General features: G+C 40.7%; 2 protein-coding genes across 2 annotated transcripts in view; one reads left to right on the top strand and one right to left on the bottom strand.

Annotated features, from left to right (window-relative positions):
• The window catches only part of rtraf (RNA transcription, translation and transport factor), a 50,287-nt gene extending 30,412 nt beyond the window's left edge, over nt 1-19,875 (top strand). Inside the window, exons 6-8 of the mRNA XM_067991630.1 lie at nt 67-135; nt 15,162-15,210; nt 19,536-19,875. Of these exons, the coding sequence (XP_067847731.1) occupies nt 67-135; nt 15,162-15,210; nt 19,536-19,690 (273 nt within the window). The 3' untranslated portion in view covers nt 19,691-19,875. The remainder of the gene's footprint in view (nt 1-66; nt 136-15,161; nt 15,211-19,535) is intronic.
• Nucleotides 19,876-19,877: 2 nt separating this feature from the next.
• The window catches only part of nid2a (nidogen 2a (osteonidogen)), a 102,817-nt gene continuing 99,300 nt past the window's right edge, over nt 19,878-23,394 (bottom strand). The window contains exon 29 of the mRNA XM_067991629.1: nt 19,878-22,903. Within this exon, the coding sequence (XP_067847730.1) occupies nt 22,893-22,903 (11 nt within the window). The 3' untranslated portion in view covers nt 19,878-22,892. The remainder of the gene's footprint in view (nt 22,904-23,394) is intronic.

Genomic DNA, 23,394 nt, shown 5'->3' with positions numbered 1-23,394 from the left:
TGTTAATTTCAATTTGTTTTTTTCTTTATCACATTGATATATTTTCAAACTTTGAATTTGCTTTAGGCCATTCGTATTTTGGTGCAAGAACGCTTAAGCCCGGAAGCCATTGCAAAAGCAAACCGGTCAAAGGAGGTAAATTATGTTTTCAAAAGTTGTTCAGCATGAAAATGATCTGTGTATTTTTCTGTTTTTTAAGTTCTGACTTGATCATTGATACAGTTGAATCAGATGCACAATTATGTAAATCTTTGTTACTCAGTTTTGGCATGATCGTGAAGCAGGATTGAGGGCTAAACAAAACAGATCAAAAAGAATGGAAATTAATGAGAGCAAAAAGATCAAATCAGAAAAGGAATGTTATCTGTTAAGATGCATATATACGAATGTAAGAAGCTTTTGTACCAGAATAGCTCAACGTTAGCCCGTTGCAGCAGTTGAAAACTGATGTAATACGAATGTCAGAAACATAATTAACCTCCAGTGATGGAGAGGAATACAACAACAACGGGTTTAGAGCTTTCAAGAAGGACAGACTGCACAGGAAAGGAAGATGATTAGTTGTACATGTCTGGGACACCCAAGAGATAAAGGAATTTGGTTTGTTGGTACAGGATAAAATTCCCACAAAATTAGTCTGGCTCGAAATATGTTGTACAAAGGGAGCAAAGTGACAAAGGGTTTTCTATAGACCACCAGGTCAAAATAAAAATGTCAGGATGCTATGAAAAGATAAAGAAAGTGTGTTGCAGTAGAAAGGCTGTTATTATGGTGCCTTTAAGCTACTTAACATAAAGTGGGAAATACCTTGGTAACAGCAAATTTGGTTAGATCAGGTTTCTGTGAATGGCTCATCCATGGGAGGTGGCTCACATTATGTTTGATAGGTGGCAATCTCGCCAAGTTTTCCAGTTAGCGTGGAGGAAGAACACACAGAACCAGCTCTGCTATAGCACAATTTTACGATGGACTATCCCTCTCTTGATATATGAAGTTCTTTTTGTACTACCGTACCACTTTACTTAATTTTTGCAGACTAGTCTGTCTTATGGCCCCATGGTGCCAGCCCTGTTGACTTTGATTCTTATCTATCAAACAAAGCAGACTGATCTCAGAAATGAATTAAATTTTTAGCTCCCTCACTTTGCTGTGAAAAATGTTAGAATATTACTTTGTTTAGAGCTGTCATGTGGCCTAACTGTCAGTATTGGGGACTCATGCTTTCTTCCTAAACGGCCAGTTGGAACATATTTCTTTAGTGCCAGCGTATGTGACAGTTATTAATACTTTGAAACTAGTACTTTTTAACTGCGGTAGTTGTGAGGGTAAGTGGGCACAAATATAATTTATGGGGGGATGGCGAGAGGGGGAAAGTGGGAGGAGAAGAGGGAAAAGGCTTCAATCACAAGCTGAGAACATGATCACCACTATCTAAGCTTTCATTACCACCATACCACATGCTAATAAAGTGAACGCAAGATGATCTTGCTTTTGCCATTTTCTTCTGGAAACCCAAGTGATAGGTGCACTTTGATCAGATGAGCAACTGACTCAGATCAGTGAAATGAGTTTGGGAAAGTTTCCTGGTGTAAATGGAATATAATTGGAAACCTAAATGTTAAAGGTGCAAAATTGGTAGTGCATTTCCAGGGTCATGCTCCATTGGAATATTTTGAAATTTTACATTGTCCATAATATATAATTTTCAATAGTTGAGGCCCCAACACAGATCCTCATGGTACACCACTAGTCATTTCCTTCCAAATAGAATACATACCCATTATCCCTACTCTGTCTTCTATCGCCTAACCCATCTCCTAATCAAGTCAATAATTTGCCTTCGATTTCATGAGCTATAATTTTAGCTAACAGTCTCTTATGTGAAACCTTATCAAATGCCTTCTGGAAGTCCATAGACATTCTCCTGTCGTCTACTTTACTTCCTCAAAAATCTCAATTAAGTTAGTTGGACATGACCTACCCTTTACAAATCAATGTTGGATTTATCGAAGTGCTTAGTCACTTTGTCCTTAATTACAGATTCCAATAACTTCCCCACAACAGAAGTTAGACTAACAAGTCTATGATTTCCTGGTTTCTCTCTCACCCTTCTTAAATAATGGAGTTACATTTGCAATTTTCTAATCTAAAGGGACAATTCCTGAATTGAGAGCTTTGGAAGATTATGGCTAAAGCATCTGCACTATCCTCACTTACATCCTTTAAAATCCTGGGGTAGAAACCATCAGGTCCTGGGAATTTGTCAGTCTTTAGTGCCATTATTTTTTTTTCTAATTCTGTTTTCTTGTTTATGTTAACTTTAGTGAGTTCTAGTTCTTGATTCATTTAGTTTCCCTGGAATGTCTGGTATATTATCCTCTTCTTCTACTGTGAAGACTGACATACAGTAATTATTCAAGTCTGCCATTTTCTTATTTTCATTTGCAATATTACCCGCGTTTGTTTTTAAAAGGGCCCACATTACCCTTGTTGACCCTTTTTCTTATATAATTGTAAAAACTTTTTGTATTAATCTTGATCTCCCTCGCAAGCTTATTTTCATATTCCCTTTTTGCAGCTCTTACTATCTTTTTTTAAATCTTTCTTTGTTCTTTATAGCTTTCCCAGTCCCCTGGATCTAAACTATTCTTTGCACTTTTTGTATGCTATTTCCTTTTAGTTTTGTGTTATCTCTCACCTCTTTTGTCAACCATGGTTGTTTTATTTGATAAGTAGAGCTCTTACCCCTTGAGAGTATATACTGGTCCATTATTAAGCTAAATTCTTTTTTGAACTGTTCATCTGTAGTGGTAACATTTTTGACCAGTTTGCTGTCATCTGACTGTTTCATCCATTAAAGTTAGCCATACCAAAATCTAGAATCTTAGTAACTGTTACGTTTCTCCTTTTCAAACCTAACCTTGAATTCAATCATATTATGATCACTGTTAGATAAATGTTCCCTTACTGTTAGATTATTACTCATTACTAAATCGAGTATGGCCTGCCCTCTTGTTGGTTCTAGAATATATTGCTTTAGAAAATTATCTTGAATGCACTCAAGAAATTCATTACCTTTCTGACTTGAGCTATTCTGCTCATCCCAATCTATATGAAAATTAAAGTCTCCCTTTAAAACAACTCTGCTTTTGTTACAAGCCTTTCTAATCTCTGAATGAATTAATACATATTGCTGCTATCAGAAGGACTGTAGACAACTCCCATTACAGTTTTAAATCCTCTTATTCCTCAATTCTAACCATTGAGTCTCCACTTACTGCTTTCCCTTACCTATACCCTCTCTTACTAATGTTGTAATAGGATATTTAATCCTCTTCCAGTTTCCCTATCCTTTCTAAAGACCTTAAAACCTGGAATATTTAACTTCCAGTCATGACCAGCTTGCTGCTATATCTGAGTTATGGTCACTGTCATACCCTCTAAGCTGTACTTAAGCCTCTAATTCACTCAATTTATTTCTTATACTCTGTGCATTAGTATATAAAACTCTTATTTGGGCAAGAGCTCCTAACCTGTCCTTCTGCCCTGTGCTGTCGTTCTTATACTGTTTAACTTAACATGTTTCTTATTTGTTGCTCCTAACTAGTAGTACTTTAGTAGTTACAGCAGGAGTGACAAATAGTCCCTTCACCTGGAATATCACTGTTTGTGACCTGAACTCTGTTCATCCATTTTTTAAATCTTTAAACTATCAATTTCCTATTTCTGACTGAGCACCCCCTCTCCCCGTCAAAATTTATTACCCCAAAGTTTTTTACCACCCTATTAATCCTTTCCGCTAGGACCTTGGTCCAAGCCCGGTTCAGGTGCAGCCCGTCCCAATGGTACAGCTCCCTCCTGTCCCAGTACTGGTGCCAGTGTCCATGAAATGGAATCCCTCCTTCCCCCACTACTCCTTTAGCCACTTGTGATCTATTTGTCCCTATGCCAAATAACACGTGGCTTGGGTAATAATCCTGAGATGACCACCCTTGAGATCCTGCTTTTTAACTTGGCTCCTAACTCCAGATACTCCCTCAGCAGGACCTCCTCCCTTTTCTTCTCTCATTGGCCCTGACATGGACGATGACAACTGGATCTTCCCCACCTTTCTTCTCTTCCCCCGCCCCCACCCCCCCTTCACTTTCCAAATTCCTTTCCAGCCGCATTGAGATGTCCTTTACCGTGGCACCAGGTAAGCAAGACACTCTCCGGGATTCTCAGAGGATGCTTTCTATCCCCCTAATTGTTGAATCCCCTATAACCTGTGTTTTTATTCTGCATCCCCCCCCCCCCGACAGCCCTCTGCTCCATGGGGCCTAGGTCAGCATTGCGGCTGTCCTCCCCGCAGTCTTCCTCCTTATCTCTACAGGTAACAAGTACGTTGTACCTGTTGGATAGGACCAGTGTCTGTGGGACCTCCTCCTCTATCCCCTCAGTTCCCCCTACCCTGCTGACTGACTGTCACACACTCCCCTTCCTGCACTTATGCTTTCATGATGTGTGACTGTACTCTGGAGAAAGATATCCAGAAATTCCTCCCCCCTCCCTTATGTGTTGGCGTGTGTCTAACTCGCACTCCAACTGGAGGACAGTCTCACTGACCGCATACTCCCACAGATTAGTCACGACACCTAGCCGCACTGCCATTTCTAGTATTTATTTATTAGTTGTAATTTAATTCTAGATATACTAGATTTACTTGAGATCTCGATTTTTATTTAGTAGATGGATTTCAGATAAATTTGTAATGAATTAGTCTTGTTTTTTGTTTATTTACTTTGTTTAAATTTGATAGTTTAGTTTATAGTTAAAATTAGATTGTGTAAGTAAATTAAATATTTCTACTTAAATTCCTCGGGTTCCACCGCTCCTCTCACTCCGCGCTGATTTTGACATCACTTATTCGCATTTTTTCCTGTTTGTCTAGGTCCCGCCCTCGCTGCTTTTATACTCTCGGGTCTCCGCCCTTGCCGCTTTAATCCTCTTGGATTGGAAAATTGCCAGTTGTCACTCCACTATTATTTAAGAAGGGTAGGAGAGATAAATGAGGAAATTATAGGCCTATTAGTCTTCATGTCTGTTGTGGGGACGTTATTAGAATCTGTAATTAGAGATAGAGTGAGCACTTGGATAAATATGAACTGATCAGAGAGAGCCAGCATGGATTGGTTAAGGGTTAAGTCATGTCTAACTAACCTAGTTGAATTTTTTGAGGATTTAACTAACATGGTAGATAAGGGAGTGTCTATAGATGTTATTTATATGGACTTCCAGAAAGCATTCGATAAGGTTCCACATAAGAGACTGTGAAGAAAAATGAGTGTAAGGAATTGGAGGCAACCTATTGACATGGGTAGGGAATTGGTTAGGAGGTAGGAGATAAAGAATAGGGATAATGGGTATGCACTCAAATTGGCAAATTGCATGCATAAATAGAGATAAATGGGTTTGACCTAATAGCCATTACAGAGACATGGTTGCAAAATGACCAAGGTTGGGAACTAAATATTCCAGGGTACATGACATTTAGAAAAGACAGGCAGAATGGAAAAGGAGAGGTTGTAGCCCTAATAATAAAGGATGACATAGGGACAGTGGCGAGAAAGGATCTTGGCTTGGAAGATCAGGAAGTGGAATCAATATGGGTGGAAATTTAGAAATAACAAGGGGCAGAAAGCACTGGTGGTAGTAGTTTATAGGCCCCCTAATAGTAGTAATACCATTGGACAGAGTATTAATTATAAAATAATGGGAGATTGTAACAAAGGAAATGCAATCATCATCATGGGGGACTTTGATTTGCCTAGTCTTTATGCAGATTAAATTGGCAAAGATAGTTCGGAAGATGAGTTCATGGAATGTATTCGAGAAGGTTTCCTGGAGCAATACATCATGGAACCAACCAGGGAACAGGCTATTTTAGATCTTGTAGTATGTAATGAGATGGGATTAATTAGTAATCTCACAGTTAAAGAACCTCAGGAAGAGTGATCATATGATAGAATTTCACATTGAGTTTGAAAGTAACGTACTTAAGTCAGAAACTTAACCTTAAATAAAGCCAATTACATAGGTATGAGGGGCAAGTTGTCAAAGGTAGATTTGGAAATTAAATTGAAGGGTTTGACAGTTGAAAAGCAATGGCAAACATTTAAAGAAATATTTCAGTATTCTCAACAAGTATACATTCCTTGAGAAATAAAAACTCCACGGGAAAAGTGATCCACCCATGGCTAACTAAAGAAGTTAAGTATTAGACTGAAAGAAGAGGCCTATAATGTTGCCAAGAAGAGTAATGAGCCTGGGGATTGGGAGAGTTTTAGAAACCAACAAAGGACGACCAAGAAATTGATTAAAAAGGGAGAAAATAGAATATGAAAATAAACTAGCAAGAAATATAAAAACAGATTGTAGTAGCTTCTACAAGTATGTAAAAATGAAGAGAGTAGCAAAAGTAAACTTTGGTCCCTTAGAGGCTGAGACAGGAGAAATTATAATGGAGATGGCAGGTGCGTTAAACAAATACTTTGTATCGGTCTTCACAGTAGAAGACACACAAAGCATACCAAAAATATTGAGGAACCATGGGGTAAATGAGTGTGAAGAACTTAAAACAATGAATATCACTAGAGGAAAAAGTACTGGACAAGCTAATGGGACTAAAAGCCAACAAATCCCTTTGACCTGATGGCCTACATCCTAGGGTTCTAAAAGAGGTGGCTAGAGATAGTGGATGCATTGGTTATGATCTTCCAAAATTCTCTAGATTCTGGAATGGTCCCACTGGACTGGAAGGTAGAAAATGTTACCCTGCAATTCAAGAAGGGAGGGAGAGAGAAAACAAGGGTTAGGGTTAAGAACTACAGGCCAGTTAGCCTGACATTGGTCTTTGGGGAAAATGCTGGAATCCATTATTAAGGAAGTGGTAACAGGGCACTTAGACAATCATAATATGATTAGGCAAAGTCAACATGGTTTTATGAAAGGGAAATAGTGTTTGACAAATTTATTAGACTTTTTTTTGAGGATGTAAATGGCAGGGTAGATAAAGGGGAACCAGTGGATGTAGTATATTTGGATTTTCAAAAGGCATTTGATAAAGTGCCACATAAAAGGTTGTTACACAAGGTAAGGTATCATGGGGTTGGGGGTAATATATTAGCATGGATAGAGGATTGGTTAAAGGACATAAAGCAGACTAGGGATAAACAGGTCATTTTCAGGTTGGCAGGCTGTAACTAGTGAGGTGCCGCAAGGATCAGTGCTTGGGCCTCAGCAATTTACAATCTATATTAATGACTTAGATGAAGGGACCAAGTATAATGTATCCAAGTTTGCTGACGATACAAAGCTAGGTGGGAAAGTGAGTTGTGAGGAGGACAGAGAGTCTGCAAAGGGATATAGACAGGTTAAGTGACTGGCGACAAGAAGGTGGCAGATGGAGTATAATGTGGGGAAATGTGAGGTTATCCATTTTGGTAGGAAGAATAGAAAAACAATATTTTTAAAATGGTGCGAAACTATTAAATGTTGGTGTTCAGAGAAACTTGGGTGTCCTCGTACAAGAAACGCAAAAAGTTAGTATATAGGTACAACAAGCAATTAAGAAAGCAAATAGCATGTTGTACTCCAACCCCCTTGTAATAAAGGCCAAGAGTAAGACAGTTTTACTACAGTTGTACAGGGCTTTAGTGAGTCCTCACCTGGAGTACTGTGTACAGTTTTAGTCTCCTTATCTAAGGAATGATATACTTGCCTAGGTGCATTGAAGGTTCACTAGATTCATTCCTGGAATGAGAGGGTTGTCCTATGAGGAGAGGTTGAGTAAAATGGGCCTATACTCTCTGGAGTTTAGAAGACGGAGAGGTGATCTCATTGAAACATAAGATTATGAGGGGGCTTGACTGAGTAGATACTGAGAGATTGTTTCCCCTGGCTAGAGTGTCTAGTACTAGGGGGCATAGTCGCAGGATAAGGGGTCAGCCATTTAAGACTGAGATGAGGAGGAATTTCTTCATGGAGAGGGTTGTGAATCTTTGGAATTCTCTACCCCAGAGGGCTGTGGATGCTGAGTCATTGAATATATTCAAGGGTGAGATGGATAGATTTGTGGACTTTAGGGGAATCAAGGGACATGGGGATCAGGTGGGGAAAGTGGAGTTGAGGTCAAAGATCAGCCATGATCCGATTGAATGGCAGAGCAGGCTTGAGGGGCCATATGGCCTATTCCTCCTATTTCTTGTGTTCTGATGTGACTAGTAGTGTCCCCCAGCGATCTGTACTGGGGCCTCAGCTTTTCACTATGTTTGTAAATGACTCAGATGAAGGAATAGAGAGCCACCTATCCAAGTTTGTTGATGACACCAAGTTAGGCGGCACAGTAAATAGTATAGATACTGGATACAGCAAAGGTTATGGGCCCCGACAACAATCCCGGCTATAGTGCTGAAGACTTGTGCTGCAGAGCTAGCTGTGCCTATAGCCAAGCTGTTCCAGTGCAGCTACAACACTGGCATCTACCCGACAATGTGGAAAATTGCCCAGGTATGTCCTGTCCACAAAAAGCAGGACAAATCCAATCTGGCCAAATACTGCACAATCAGTCTACTCTCAATCAGCAAAGTGATGGAAGGTGTCGTCGACAGTGCTATCAAGTGGCACTTACTCACCAATAACCTGCTCACCGATGCTCAGTTTGGGTTCCGCCAGGACCACTCGGCTCCAGACCTCGTTACAGCCTTGGTCCAAACATGGACAAAAGAGCTGAATTCCAGAGGTGAGGTGAGAGTGACTGCCCTTGACATCAAGGCAGCATTTGACCGAGTGTGGCACCAAGGAGCCCTAGTAAAATTGGAATCGGGGGGGAAAACTCTCCAGTGGCTGGAGTCATACCTAGCACAATGGAAGATGGTAGTGGTTGTTGGAGGCCAATCATCTCAGCCCCAGGGCATTGCTGCAGGAGTTCCTCAGGGCAGTATCTTAGGCCCAACCATCTTCAGCTGCTTCATCAATGAACTTCCCTCCATCATCAGGTCAGAAATGGGGATGTTCGCTGATGATTGCACAGTGTTCAGTTCCATTCGCAACCCCTCAAATAATGAAGCAGTCCGAGCCCGTATGCAGCAAGACCTGGACAGCATCCAAGCTTGGGCTCATAAGTGGCAAGTAACATTTGTGCTAGACAAGTGCCAGGCAATGACCATCTCCAACAAGAGAGAGTCTAACCACCTCCCCTTGACATTCATTGGCATTACCATTGCTGAATCTCCCACCATCAACATCCTGGGGGTCACCATTGACCAGAAACTTAACTGGACCAGCCATATAAATACTGTGGCTACAAGAGCAGGTCAGAGGCTGGGTATTCTGTGACGAGTGACTCGCCTCCTGATTTCCCAAAGCCTTTCCACCATCTACAAGGCACAATTTTACTAGGGCTCCTTGGTGCCACACTCTGTCAAATGCTGCCTTGATGTCAAGGGCAGTCACTCTCACCTCACCTCTGGAATTCAGCTCTTTTGTCCATGTTTGGACCAAGGCTGTAATGAGGTCTGGAGCCGAGTGGTCCTGGCGGAACCCAAACTGAGCATCGGTGAGCAGGTTATTGGTGAGTAAGTGCCACTTGATAGCACTGTCGACGACACCTTCCATCACTTTGCTGATTGAGAGTAGACTGATTGTGCAGTATTTGGCCAGATTGGATTTGTGATTGGAGTGTGATGGAATACTCTCCACTTGTCTGGATGATTGCAGCTCCAACAACACTCAAGAAGCTCGACACCATCCAGGACAAAGCAGCCTGCTTGATTGGCACCCCATCCACCACCCTAAACATTCACTTTCCTTCACCACCGGCGCACGGTGGCTGCAGTGTGTACCATCCACAGGATGCACTGCAGCAACTTGCCAAGGCTTCTTGCAGCATCTCCCAAACCTGCGACCTCTACCACCTAGAAGGACAAGAGCAGCAGGTACATGGGAACAGCACCACCTGCATGTTCCCCTCCAAGTCGCACACCATCCTGACTTGGAAATATATCGCCGTTCCTTCATCATCGCTGGGTCAAAATCCTGGAACTCCCTTCCTAACAGCACTGTGGGAGAACTTTCACCACACGGACTGCAGCGGTTCAAGAAGGTGGCTCACCACCACTTTCTCAAGGGCAATTAGGGATGGGCAATAAATGCCGGCCTCGCCAGCGACGCCCACATCCCATGAATGAATTTTAAAAAAAGATGGGAGCAGAAAGTTGCAATGGGACGTTGTTAGATTAGGTGAGTGGGCAAAACTGTGGAAGATGGTGTTCAATGTGGGAAAGTATGAGGTCATCCACTTTGGATCCAAGAATATAAGACCATAAGAGATAGGAGCAGGTGTCGGCCATTTGGTCCTTCGAGCCTGCTCCACCATTCAATGAGATCATGGCTGATCTGATTCAGGCATCAACTCCACTTTCCTGCCTGTTCCCCATATCCTTTGACTCCCTTGCTGATCAAATTTGTCTAACTCAGCCTTGAATATATTCAATGACTTAGCCTCCACCGCTCTTTGGAGCAAAGAATTCCAAAGGTTCACAACCCTCAGAAGAAATTTCTCCTCATCTCCATCTTAAATGGGTAACCCCTAATTCTAAGACTCTGCCCCCTAGTTCTGGATTCCCCTTTGAGGGGAAACATCCTCTCAGCATTTACCCTGTCAAGCCCCCTCAGAATCCTATATGTTTCAATAAGATCTCCCCTCGTTCTTCTAAACTCCAGTGAATATAGGCCCAACCTGCTCAATCTTTCCTCATAAGAAAACTCTCCCATACCCAGAATCAACCTAGTGAACCTTCTCTGAACTGCCACAAATGCAAGTATATCCTTCCTTAATTAAGGGGACCAAAACTGTACGCAGTACTCTAGGTGTGGTCTCACCAGCACCCTGTACAGTTGTAGTAAGACTTCCCTGCATTTATACTCTCCCTTGAAATAAAGGCCAATATTCCATTTGCCTTCCCAATGACCTGTTGCACCAAAAACTAACTTTGTTTCATGTAGGAGGACACCCAAATCCCTCTACCACAGCATTCTATAGTCTTTCTCCATTTATATAATATTTTGCTTTTTTTATTCTTCCTACCAAAGTGGATGTCTTCACATTTTCTCACAATATACTCCATCTGCCAAATTTTTGCCCACTCGCTTAACCTATGTATATCCCTTTGCAGACACTGTCCTCACAACTTAATTTTCCACCTATCTTTGTATCATCAGCAAATTTGGCCGCAGTACACTCGCTTCCTTCATTGATAGATTGTAAACAGTTGAAGCCCTAGCACTGATCCCTGCGGCACCCCACTAGTTACAGATTGCCATCCTGAAAATGACCCCTTTATCTCGACTCTCGTGTTAGTTAGCCAATCCTCTTATCCATGCTAATATATTGCCCCCAACACCATGAGCTCTTACCTTGTGCAGTAACCTTTTATGTGGCACCTTATCGAATGCCTTTTGGAAATCCAAATACACTACATCCACTGGTTTTCCCCTTAATCCACCCTGCTCGTTACTTCCTCAAAGAACTCTAATAAATTTGTCAAATGCGATTTCCCTTTCATAAAACCATGTTGACTCTCCTTGATTTTATTTTGAGTCTCTAAATGTCCTGCTACTACTTCCTTAATAATGGATTCTAGCATTTTCCCAATGACAGATGTTAGGCTAATTGGCCTATAGTTACCTGCTTTCTGTCTCCCTCCTTTCTTGAATAGGGGAATTACATTTGCGGTTTTCCAATCCGCTGGGACCTTTCCAGAATCTAGTGAATTTTGGAAGATTACAATCAATGCATCCACTATCTCTCTAGCCACTTCTTTTAAGACCCTCAGATGTAAGCCATCTGGTCCAGGGGACTTGTCAGCCTGCAGACCCATTAGTTTGCCTAGTACTTTATCTCTAGTGATTGTTTTTCGATCCTCCGTCCCCTTTGCCTCTTGATTATCTACTATTATTGGTATGCTTTTAGTGTCTTCTACTGTGAAGACAGATACAAAATATCTGTTCAATGCCTCTGCCATTTCCTTGTTTTCCATTATTATTTCCCCTGTCTCATCCTCTAAGGGACCTATACTTCAGCTACTCTCTTCCTTTTTTATATACTTGTAAAAGCTCTTACTGTCAGTTTTTATTTCTTGCTAGTTTACTCTCAATTTATTTTCTCCCTCTTTTATCTTTTTAGTCCTCCTTTGCTGGTTTCTAAAGTTTTCCCAATCTTTGGGCTTACTACTAATCTTTGCCATGTTGTATGCCTTTTCTTTTAACTTGATAGCATCCTTAACTTCCTTAGTTAGCCATGGTTGGTACACCCTTCTTGTGGAGTCTTTCCTCCTTACTGGGATATATTTTTGTTGAGTCATAAAATATCTTTTTAAATGTCTGCCACTGCTTATCCACCATCATACCTTCTAATCTGTTTTCCCAGTCTACTTTAGCCAGCTCTGTCCTCACGCCATTGTAATTGCCCTTATTTAGGTTTAATACAGTAATTTCAGATCCAAGATCCTCACACACAAACTGGATGTGAAATTCTATCATATTATGTTCAGTGTTTCCTAAGGGATCCTTTACTTTGAGGACATTAATTAATCCTGTCTCATTATCCATTGCCAGATCTAAAATGGCCTGTTCCCTGGTTGGTTCCACAACGTATTGTTCTAAGAAACACTCCCAAATACACTCTATGAACTCATCCTCAGGGCTACTTTTGCCAATTTGATTTGTCCAATCTATGTGAAAGTTAAAATAGCCCATGATTATTGCATTACTTTTTTTTTATAAGCTCCCATTATTTCTTGATTTATATTTTGCCCTACATTGTAGCTACTGTTAGGGGGGCTATAGACTACTCCCACCAGTGATTTCTTACCCTTGCTATTTCTTACCTCCACCCAAATTGATTCTACATCTTGATCTTTTGAGCCATGATCACTTCTCACTATTGTACTAATTTCATTCTTTATTAACAGAGCTTCCCCACCACCTTTTTTTTCCTTCCTTCCTATCCTTCTGAAGTGTCAGATACCCCTGAATATTCAGTTCCCAACCTTGGTCACCTTGCAACCATGTCTCTGTAATGGCAAGAGATCATACCCATTTGTTTCTATTTGTGCCATGAATTCATCTATCTTATCTGAATGCGCCCAGCATTCTTCATAAATAACCTTGTAATTTTGTCTTTTTACCATTTTTCTTTTCCTAATCTGACCCCATTTGCTGGTGCACTCTTACGTTTGTTCGCTCTGTCCCGTCCTGTCACACCCTGGTTATCATTACCCTATCTCTTACCTGTACTATTTCCTTGTCTTTTTTTCTCCAACATTCTAAATTTCCCCCCACCTGAAACCCCCCCCATTTAGTTTAAAGCCCTATCTATAGTCTTAGTTATTTGATTCGCCAGAACACTGGTCCCAGCATGGTTCAGGTGAAGCCCATCTTGACGGAACAGCTCTCTTTCTCCAGTACTGCTGCCAGTGCCCCGTGAATCAAAACTCTCTTCTCCCACACCAATCTTTGAGCCACGCATTCATCTCTCTGATCTTATTTACCCTATGCCAATTTGCTCGTGGCTCAGGTAATAATCCAGAGATTATTACCTTTTGTGGTTTTGCTTTTTAATTTAGATAAAGAAAGATAGATCAGAGTATTTTCTAGATGGTGAGAAGCTAGGAACTGTGGAGAAGCAGAGAGATTTAGGGGTCCAAGTACAGAAATCACTAAAAGCTAGTGGACAGGTACAAAATATAATTTAAAAAGCTAATGGAATGTTGGCCTTTATCTCAAGGGGGTTGGAACACACAGGGATGGAAGTTATGTTAGTTATATAAAGCTCTGGTTAGACCCCATTTAAAGTACTGTGTTCAGTTTTGGGCACCAGATCTCAGGAAGGATATATTGGCCTTGGAAGGGGTGCAGTGCAGATTCACCAGAATGATACTGGGGCTAAAAGGGTTAAATTATAAAGACAGATTGTATAGACTAGGCTTGTATTCCCTTGAATATAGAAGATTAAGGGGTGATCTAATTGAGGCATTTAAGATGATTAAAGGATTTGATAGAGTAGATAGAGAGAAACTATTTCCTCTGATGGGAGAGTCCAGAACAAGGGGGCATAACCTTAAAATTAGAGCTAGGCTGTTCAGGGGTAATATCAGGAAGCACTTTTTCACACAAAAGGTAGTGGAAATCTGGAACTCTCTTTCCCCCAAAAAGCTGTTGAGGCTTTGTTTCTTATCCCATTTTACTACCATCAGTCTCCTGTTTTACAATCATTCATTCCCCTTCTAATCCTATCTGAGGCTGGTGGTTGATGCAGTAGAACAGGTCCTCCCTGCTTTTCATGCCATTCCCAGTGTTAATGGCTGAGATTGTGACCTCTGTATATAGGGCATGGGAGCTTCTGTTATTGGGAGTTAATGCCTCCAGAATACAGAAACCACATCCCCGCCATTAGCACTGGGAGCTGCATGGAGAGCATGCAGGGACCTGTTCTGCATTAGCCACTGGGATTTTGGAGGAACAGGTGAGGCAGAGGGGTCCTGGCTGTGCTGACTTTTGTCGGCAAATGCCGATCAGATTCCCAAAACATTCACTGCCAGTTGGCACGCAGCCATTTTTTTTTGCCCTGTGGATTGACCTGGGTTCTCCTACTGATTATCCTCAAAAGTAGATTTTTATGAATCAGCTGTGCACTGAACATTAACTTGCCTTTGCAAGTTAAAATTACTGCACTATACCAGTATTTAAATAACCTTTTTAGTTTTACTGTTTATGGTAAACTAACTAATGCTGTGCTGAAGATTAGTTTTTAGGCAGGGGCTCTGGCTCTGTGCAGATAACCATCAGATACAGCTTCTATTCAAAAGGATGCAGTTAGATTCTACTGGGGAGATATCTACATGGTTCAAATGTGAAATTTCTTCGTGGATGCTTCTGTTAATATCTCCTTTTTCTAGTTGCAGATCTTATCTTACTCGTGTTACACAAAATCCTCTAACTTTTAATTTTTGAAGAGCAGTGATTGTTGCACCTAAAGGTGGAAGTCAAAGATTTTTAACTCCGTTTACATGCTTTGTTTATACAATTTTTTTGCCCATATACTCTTCCATTTTATTTTTCAGGGCTTAACTGTATCTTTAGAAAAGCATTTTCTTGGCTTTGATACTGGAGGTAAGCAGAATGATGTTGAATTGCAAATCTGTTGTTATAACCAATGGTTTGGAAGCGTGCTGCAACTTGTATATATAAAGATACAAAAAAGGACAAGAAAAGACCAGTTGGTTCATCAAGCCTGATCAGTCCTGACATGGTGCAACCTACGCATATCCTTAAACCCCCACCAGTCAGGCAAACTCCTGGGGAGGCAAAAAGCCAGAGAAGAAAACTCCAATTTAGGAAAAGAACTCAGACAGGAATTTCCCCAGACCCCTCCAACCAATCAAGCAAGATCCCAGAGACCGCAGTGACTAGTGTCACAATCCCATTTACCCACCTACCTTCTATAATTTGATACTTTCCACACACAGGAACTGGTCCATATGTCCTTTGAACCCTTGCAGTGAATCAGCACTCATTGCGCACACTGGCAACTTATTCTGGAAGTTGACTACTCTCTGCGAAACAAAATACTTCCTAGCATCTAACCTAATTCTATGCTTTCGTAACTTGTACTGATATCCCCTTGTCTTCTCCTGCCTATCTAGCTCAAATAACCATTCCATGTGGTTCTGTTATCTTAAGGACATCAATCATCTCTCCTCAAAGTCTGTGCTTTTCCAAAGTTTAAAAAAAAAAGTCCCAGCTGTTCAAGCCTGTCCTTAAGCTAGATATTCATTTAGTCCTCCACTAAACCTTTACCAGGGCCTCAATATCCACCACCACAACTGAATGCAGTATTCTAGATGCAGTCAGACGAAGGCCTTGTATGAGGAGAGGATAGTACTTCTAGTTATATTGAATTGTTCTAACTATACATTCTGACACCCTATTTGCTTTCGCAAGAGCTTTGTGACATTGGTCATAGGCCTACAATGACTTATGAACTATAACCCCCAGGTCCTTCTGCTCAGCAGCCTTGAGCATGCAACCTTGAATAATGTTCAGTGTGATGCATTTGGCCCCTGCCCATATTACATTGCATCCAGCTCTGTCCGTGACCTGTTTTTTCCATCCAAGATCCTTGTATCTGCTCATATCTTCATGTCATCCGCGAACCTGTAACATGGTGGGAATTTCTGTGTTAAACTGCAAGAACGAAGTTAATGGGCTCGATTTTTGGATGTCAGAGCTGGCGGGGGAGGGGGCTCTGAAAATCGGGGATTCCCGGGGCAGGTCCGGAGCCCGGCTCCAACCCGCCCACTTCCGGGTTCCCCAGTGACTCGCTTAGATGCACGTGCAGCTGGGGGAAACACTCCCAGTTGAAATGGACGCGTTGCTGCCACCAGCCTTTGGCAGCTGCAAAGATCCATTTGACAGGTGGGGGTGGGGGGGACCCTCACTCTTTGCAGGAGGCCACTCTGTCACTTTGGATAAAGTTTGGCCTCCACCACCCTCCTCCTAACAAAATTCACCAACTTGGAACCTCAACCCCGGTGTGCAGACACATTTACCTATCTTGTGGACCCCCTCAAACGTACATCTTCCGGATGGGGGCCATCATAGCTGCCGTCATGACCTCCTCTGAGGACGAACAGCATCACCGGCCACACCGTCCACCTCTGACACGTGGAGCACCACAACACAGTGCTATGACACATCCACCTGCACAGCAGGAGGGAGGGCAATCGCAGAGAGAGATGTGGCACAGAAGGCATTACCCTTGCCACAGGGCCTACAAACCGAGGCTCAGCTTTCTGGACCTCTCTGAGCAGCAGTGCACACGTAGTAGTGGACATCTGCAGCTTCCTTCATGCCGAGCTGCTCCCAGCTGGCCCGAGCACCATCTTCTTACCTGTCGCTGTCAGTCACCACTGCCATCAACAACTCTGCATCCTTCCAGGGTGCCACCAGGGACATCGCCGACGTCTCTTAGTCGTCTGCACAAAAGAGCCCTGCAAATACACCATACCCATTCTGCAGTGACACAATGGGTGGCATCAGTTGTGGGTCTTCATGGTGATCCTCAGGAAAGGGCATTATCGCACAAACCAGACAAGATTTGCAAAGACATGGCAGTAGTGGTGACAATATAATATGTAATGTGAGTTGATCAGAAATCAAATATAAGTAAAAACCATGACAAACCCTCAAACACCCTTGTGCATCTCCTTCATGCTCACGACACGTTTGCCTTATGCTTCCTACTACACATTTGTGATGCATGCCCTATGGCTGCAGCACAGGTAGTGGCAGGTTGGGTGAGGCTGACTGTGAAAGAGCTGCATGAGTGGTTGAGTATGAGACAGAGCCAGGAGATTGTATGAGGATTGGGTTGAGTGGTAGTGGCAGGATGAGTACTGGCGAGGTGAGTAAGTGCAGGTAAGATGAGGATGAGCTTTCAATGGGTGTGAGAGGTGATGTGACAGAGTAGTGTTGGCAGTGCAGAAGGAGATGTGGGGTGGGGGCGGTGAGGTGGTTGACGGAGTGTAGGGGAATGAGAAAGTGTACTCACTTCGGCTGACCTACTTAGGTCATTGACGCGCCTCCTGCACTGTCTGCGGGTGTGTGATATGTTAGTGGTGCTGGTGACCTCCTCTGCCACCTCAAGCCAGGCCTTCATGGTGGCAGAGGCAGGCCACTTCCTCCCGTCTGCCGGGGAGAAGATCTGTCCTCCTCCTCACCCCATCCAGTCGGACTTGGAGTGAGGCATCATTAAACCTGGGAACAGCCTTCTCCCTGGGCTGCTCCATACTGTAATTTTGGCTCCTTTCTGCAGCATCAGTCAGTGGAGGACTGCCCCTTTAAATAGGGCTCCTCCAGCTGACAGCCTATGATGCGGGTGCATGGTCCACCTGCTGCGCAGCTTTCCAGCACGAAACCCGGAAACCAAGGTAAGTGGCTTCAATTAGGCTGCAATCGTGTGCAGAGCACCCCGAATTCACTGGGCGCGTTACCCACGCGCCCAGTCAACCCCTCCCCCCAGCTGCCAACCCGCCTCCCTCCTAATATCGAGCCCAATGTAGTTATTAGATATTCAGTTATAGCATTACACACTTCAGTCTATTTGTTTATAATAATGTTCTCCACTATCTAGTTTATCCATTCATGTTTAAATCCAATGACAAAGTAGGCACTACAAAATAATTAATTATTAAGGGACATTGATTCATTGCTTGCTTTTTGGGTGGTGGTGTCATGAGACTTTTTGGTTTTGGAAAAGGTGCAGTGAGAGGTGTTTTTGAACCATTTATCGAACAAGTTATTTGAGTTGACTGAACCTTCCAGCATGACCTGGTGTATAATTTTACACTCTATCCTTTATCTGAATTAATATACTTAATACAGTATGACATTGGAATTCTCACCCACCTGATTTACTCACTTTCCAAACCAAATGAGTGTTATACTACATATTGTGTATACATGTTAACATTTTAAAGAAATATTTAATTTGTCTTTCCATGTTGTCAAATTGGGATACTATGTTAATGTGGGATTTCTTCAATAGTAATGGTATATATTGTCATTTGGAAGTGTAAACCCAGAGATTACACATATACTAACCCTTCAATTGCTTAATAGACCAGGAATTACATGAAGTTACATAGAAATTACAACATGGAAACAAGCCATTCAGTCTAACCAGTCTGAGTTGGTGTTTAACTTCCAAGTGAGCAGTAATCTTAATCCCATGTACCTACCCTGCTCCTATATTTCTTTCTTCCCCATTCCATCAGCCACTTATCTAACCTATTCTTAAAACTTAGCGTGGTTTCAATCACGAACTACGTTAGTGCATTCACAGCCTCACAATTGTGTTAAAGAAAAAGTTTTTCCTGCTCTCCTCTGTCCTAAATTTTTACATTAATCTTATATTTGAGAGAGCGATAACCTTGATTTCTTAAGTGATCTTGCTTCCTGCCTCCGTATACGTGGAAACATGCAGCTAGGGTCTGTGATTGATGAAATTCAATAAATATATAGTGACATAAGTTTTTCATAGACCTTTCACTATTAATGCCTTCTCCAGGTAGCTATAGCTCACACATTGCAGTGCTTAATTCAGTGCTAAATCTGCTACCAATTTACATTGTACCACTTCTGTATTGGTCCAGTCAAGAAACCTGTTCCAAATGGGGCAAGTTTATTTTGTTCTGGGAGAAATTTGGAGCATAGAATGTCAGATTTATATTGTTGTTCAGTCTTAGTATGTATTATCAGTAGATCCTATTATGTATTGTCAGATCTGCTCCAGCTACTTGCCAAATTGGCTTTCTAAGTTGCTTGATTGCTTCCGTTGCTAGCTGTTGCTTTGAATTTCACCACATTAAAGTACATAGATTATACCTCATGAATTTAGACTTAACCACTATTGAAATATGTATTGGCTTTAACAGATGCTACCTTGAATGAGGCTGCAAGAGTCCTCCGGTTGCTGCATATAGAGGAGCTACGAGACCTGCAGACCAAGATTAATGAAGCTATTGTAGCTGTTCAGTCAATAATAGCTGATCCCAAAACTGATCACAGGCTGGGAAAGGTTGGAAGATGATCAAAAGATGGAAATATGTAACAATTTGCACAGTTTTGTCATTTTTGTTTTGAAACTGTGTAGATGTAAAGAGAAGTTGATAAAGGGAAAATAACTGTTTTGAGCCTGGGTGATTGAAGTAAACTGGTGTGATTAAACGGTTCACTAACGTGGAATAAATGCTATAATAACTTCAGAAATTAAAAGGTTTGTTTTCAGAGTTTATTATTAAATTGCAACAAAGTACAACAGTGTGGTTACAAGAGTATTGTCTAGTTACACACATTCCAAGTGTTGTATATGTTTTACAATAGGAAATAGATAGCAAAAGTATAAAATTAAACTGTTCAGGTTGTGTCAAAATTATAGTATATGCCTTGCAAGAAAAAAACTTGCATGGATCATCATCACAATGTGTCTTCTAAAATGAAGGGGTAGAAATACAAAACAAGTAATTCAGAGAGCAGTTTCAGTTAGTCAAATGTTTATCTATACATAAACCATCTGAGAACTTGTGCGGGTCAACATAATTACTTAATTTTTTTCAATGAATGGTATAATTAGAAAAGCTGAATAATTTATACTATTTTCTATGATACCAGTAGAGAATGCCACATTGAGCCCATTGAAGATTCTGTTATGGAGATGGGTTTGGTGCTACTGTCCCTAGTTGGAGAAGCAGTTTAGAAACAAAAACAGGATTGTTTTTAAAAAGGAAACCCTGCTGTTTTGAAGGTATGATAGACTAGCAATATTTGCACTGAGTGTGAATTGATGGACTGATTGAAAGATTCGAATTGTTTTTCCAATCAATCTGTCTGCTGTCATACTAGTATTTGTTCAACTGCTTAAAGAGGAAGGTGGCACATTATCCTGACATAGGAAATACTGCATGCTATCAGTTTTTGTCACTCTACAATTGTTTGTGATGCTTCAAAAATATTAGTTGGAGTTAGACTGGGAACAAACATTTTGTGTAACTGTCCTTTGTGTGATATGAATCATTAGTGCCCATCACACTCAGATTTTGCACACAATGTCTACTGCCAGGCTATAACTAGCATTTTTAAAGCATGACTATGGTATCTAAAGAGCCACTGAGATCAAGCGAACAGATATATTCCTTCATAACATTTATATTATGTGATTACTCTGTAGAATACCTTTTACGTGATAATTTTGTATTCTACATAGTATTTTGAATTGCCATTTAGGTCTTCAGATAATCAGTTCCACAAAGTTCTGAATACCTGGATTAAACTGAGCTTTGTGTTTTTTTAAGATACTGATTTTGTTTCTTTCACCCTTTTTTCTACTATGATGTTTTTAATGATTTGTGAATGATTACTCATTCAGCATTATTGAAAATTTTAAATATGAATATTAAAAACAAGTATTTTCTCTTCTGCCCTTACTCCTGCCAATCTAAGATAAAAGATAAATTGGATACCTATCAGAATATTTTGATAAGCTCTTAACTCAATTATGAGCCTTCTGTACCTTAATGATGGGAAAACATTTTTCCTCTGTCTGTCTCTCTCTGTCTGCTTCTCCTGCCCAGATCCTTTGGGAAGTACAAGTTGAAAATGCTACTGGTCAAAAGTCTAGTATGCAAACTGTGTTCTTAAGGGTTAAGAACTGCAGAGAAGTGTCTCAGCTACTATAGTCAGTTATAATATCACTATAACTAATTCGTCTCCAGAGTTGCTGGGTACCTTTTATGTAATTCATTAACATCTAGTAGAATACTGCATCAGAACAATATTGAATAGATCTACATGATGCAAAACCAGTGACATTTTTGGCAATGCCAACACTGAACCAGTTAACTACTTCGAAAGATCTGTTGCTTCATTTATTAAATAGGCCAATTTAAAAACTAAAACTTTTAGGAAATATAATAGTTCCATAGTGATTTAGTGTGTAAATGCATTCTCAGTGTCTGAGTCGGCCATAAAGATCAGGAACATTCTGCAGAGTTTCAGTGCAGTTCTTTTCAACCCTTTGACGATTGAAGCCAATTTTAAGAATTGGGCATGTTTTTGCTGTAAATATTTACAATATTCATGATGTGAAGTTATTTCTTAAATTTGAATCATAGAAGCCTTTAAATTTACAAAGTAGTTTGGCCATTTTTAATACCATGGTGTTTGATAACTTATAGTAAATCATATTGTACCTGGATTTTTTTTTAAGATTATTACTCATTGCCTGCAGTGGTCTAACATGACTGTCTAGCTTTTTGTCTTTTAGTCTGTAGCATTAGTGATTATAGTATTGTACCTCAGAATATGGCAGGCTATTCATAAGACATTGAGTGATACATAGGCATGTCACAATTAAATAAAACTGGTAATACTATAGTTTGTCCCAGATTAAATCCTCTAATGTACCAAGCTTTGGCTCAATTTGTAATATTAATTGTGGTTAAAGCAGTTTTGGCTAAGAAGTATTTGCTCTAAACAGGAATTGATTATATGCTTTGATATTGTCAAGCTATGGAACATTCATACATCTGGTAGGTCCATGTATTGTATGGACCTCCACTAAGGTAACATAATTATCATATGACAAAATCAGTAACTCAAGGGGATTACTAAATCTTGGAAACTAAGTTTAAGGTGCAGATTCAGCATGTAGAACTTCTGAAAGGTATATTTGCTTGGAGAGTTATTTGAAGCTAAGAATAATACCGAAATAGATTTGTAGTAAATTCTGGATAATGGGAAAGGAAATTGAAAAGTTCTGGTTTTTTTTTATAAGCTTTAGAAAAAAGTTACTGCCTTCCTTTAAACCACCTCTGAAGTGCTGTATTATATAGTTTGCTGGTTTTGCTTATAGCTACACTGCATCACGTACTTCTGTCATGTATCCTACACAGAACTACTGCTTTAAGCTTGTGTTCTTAAAATTAAATTTCAAAATTAGAGAGGCTAGGTAGGGTGGTATTCATACCATTCAATTAGAAGTCAGCATAGTAGTGTTTTTTCTTAAGTAATGAGGTATGAAAACTCTTACAAAAAAGTAGTTGCTATGTAACACATTTTCAGTTTAGCTTCCTACTAAATTAGTGGTGGGGGAGGGGGTCAGGGTGGGGGAGGGGGTCAGGGCAGGGGTGGGGGGGAGTTGACACCAATCTGTCTGCAGCACTGTGCTCCAAATAGAGACTTCCTTTTCCTCCAGATGTAGTAGGCTGAAATATAGTTGTCATTACCAGCAGTCATTATTTTCTCCCTGCCAGAAAGGAAAGAAAAATAAGCTGTGTAACTGATAGACCTCTGTTAGAAATGCACACACTGTACATACCACTACTTTAAATGGACTATTACTGAATTTTAACAATTGTAGCTGTTTGCTACCATTTTTAGTTTTTTTCTCCCCGCTAAGAATTACATTGTTAATTATCAAGTCTATATTCTGCAATAATGTGGCAAGAATTGATTATTTGGATTAATAATTCATAGTTCCCCATTTTTTTGACTCCTGAGTTCTACCAACTGACTAGAGCTCTAAGATACAGCTTTGAGAACTCTATTTTGAAATCTCTGAATAGTGGCATTGACTTGAGAACAGGTCAACCACTTGGCCAAGGAAGAAAATGAAGTGGGGTGGGGGACTTAGGAAAACTTGAGGTGCTAAGTCAAAATGATATGAAACAATTTCTACATACCATTGAAGATCAGAATAAGGGAATAATCAAATAACCTATTAATCTGCCTATATAG

This window comes from Heptranchias perlo, chromosome 10 (assembly GCF_035084215.1).
Source record: "Heptranchias perlo isolate sHepPer1 chromosome 10, sHepPer1.hap1, whole genome shotgun sequence".
Taxonomy (NCBI): Eukaryota; Metazoa; Chordata; class Chondrichthyes; order Hexanchiformes; family Hexanchidae; genus Heptranchias; species Heptranchias perlo.
Note: the sequence above shows the minus strand (reverse complement) of the source record. Positions and strands in the feature narration are given on the sequence as shown.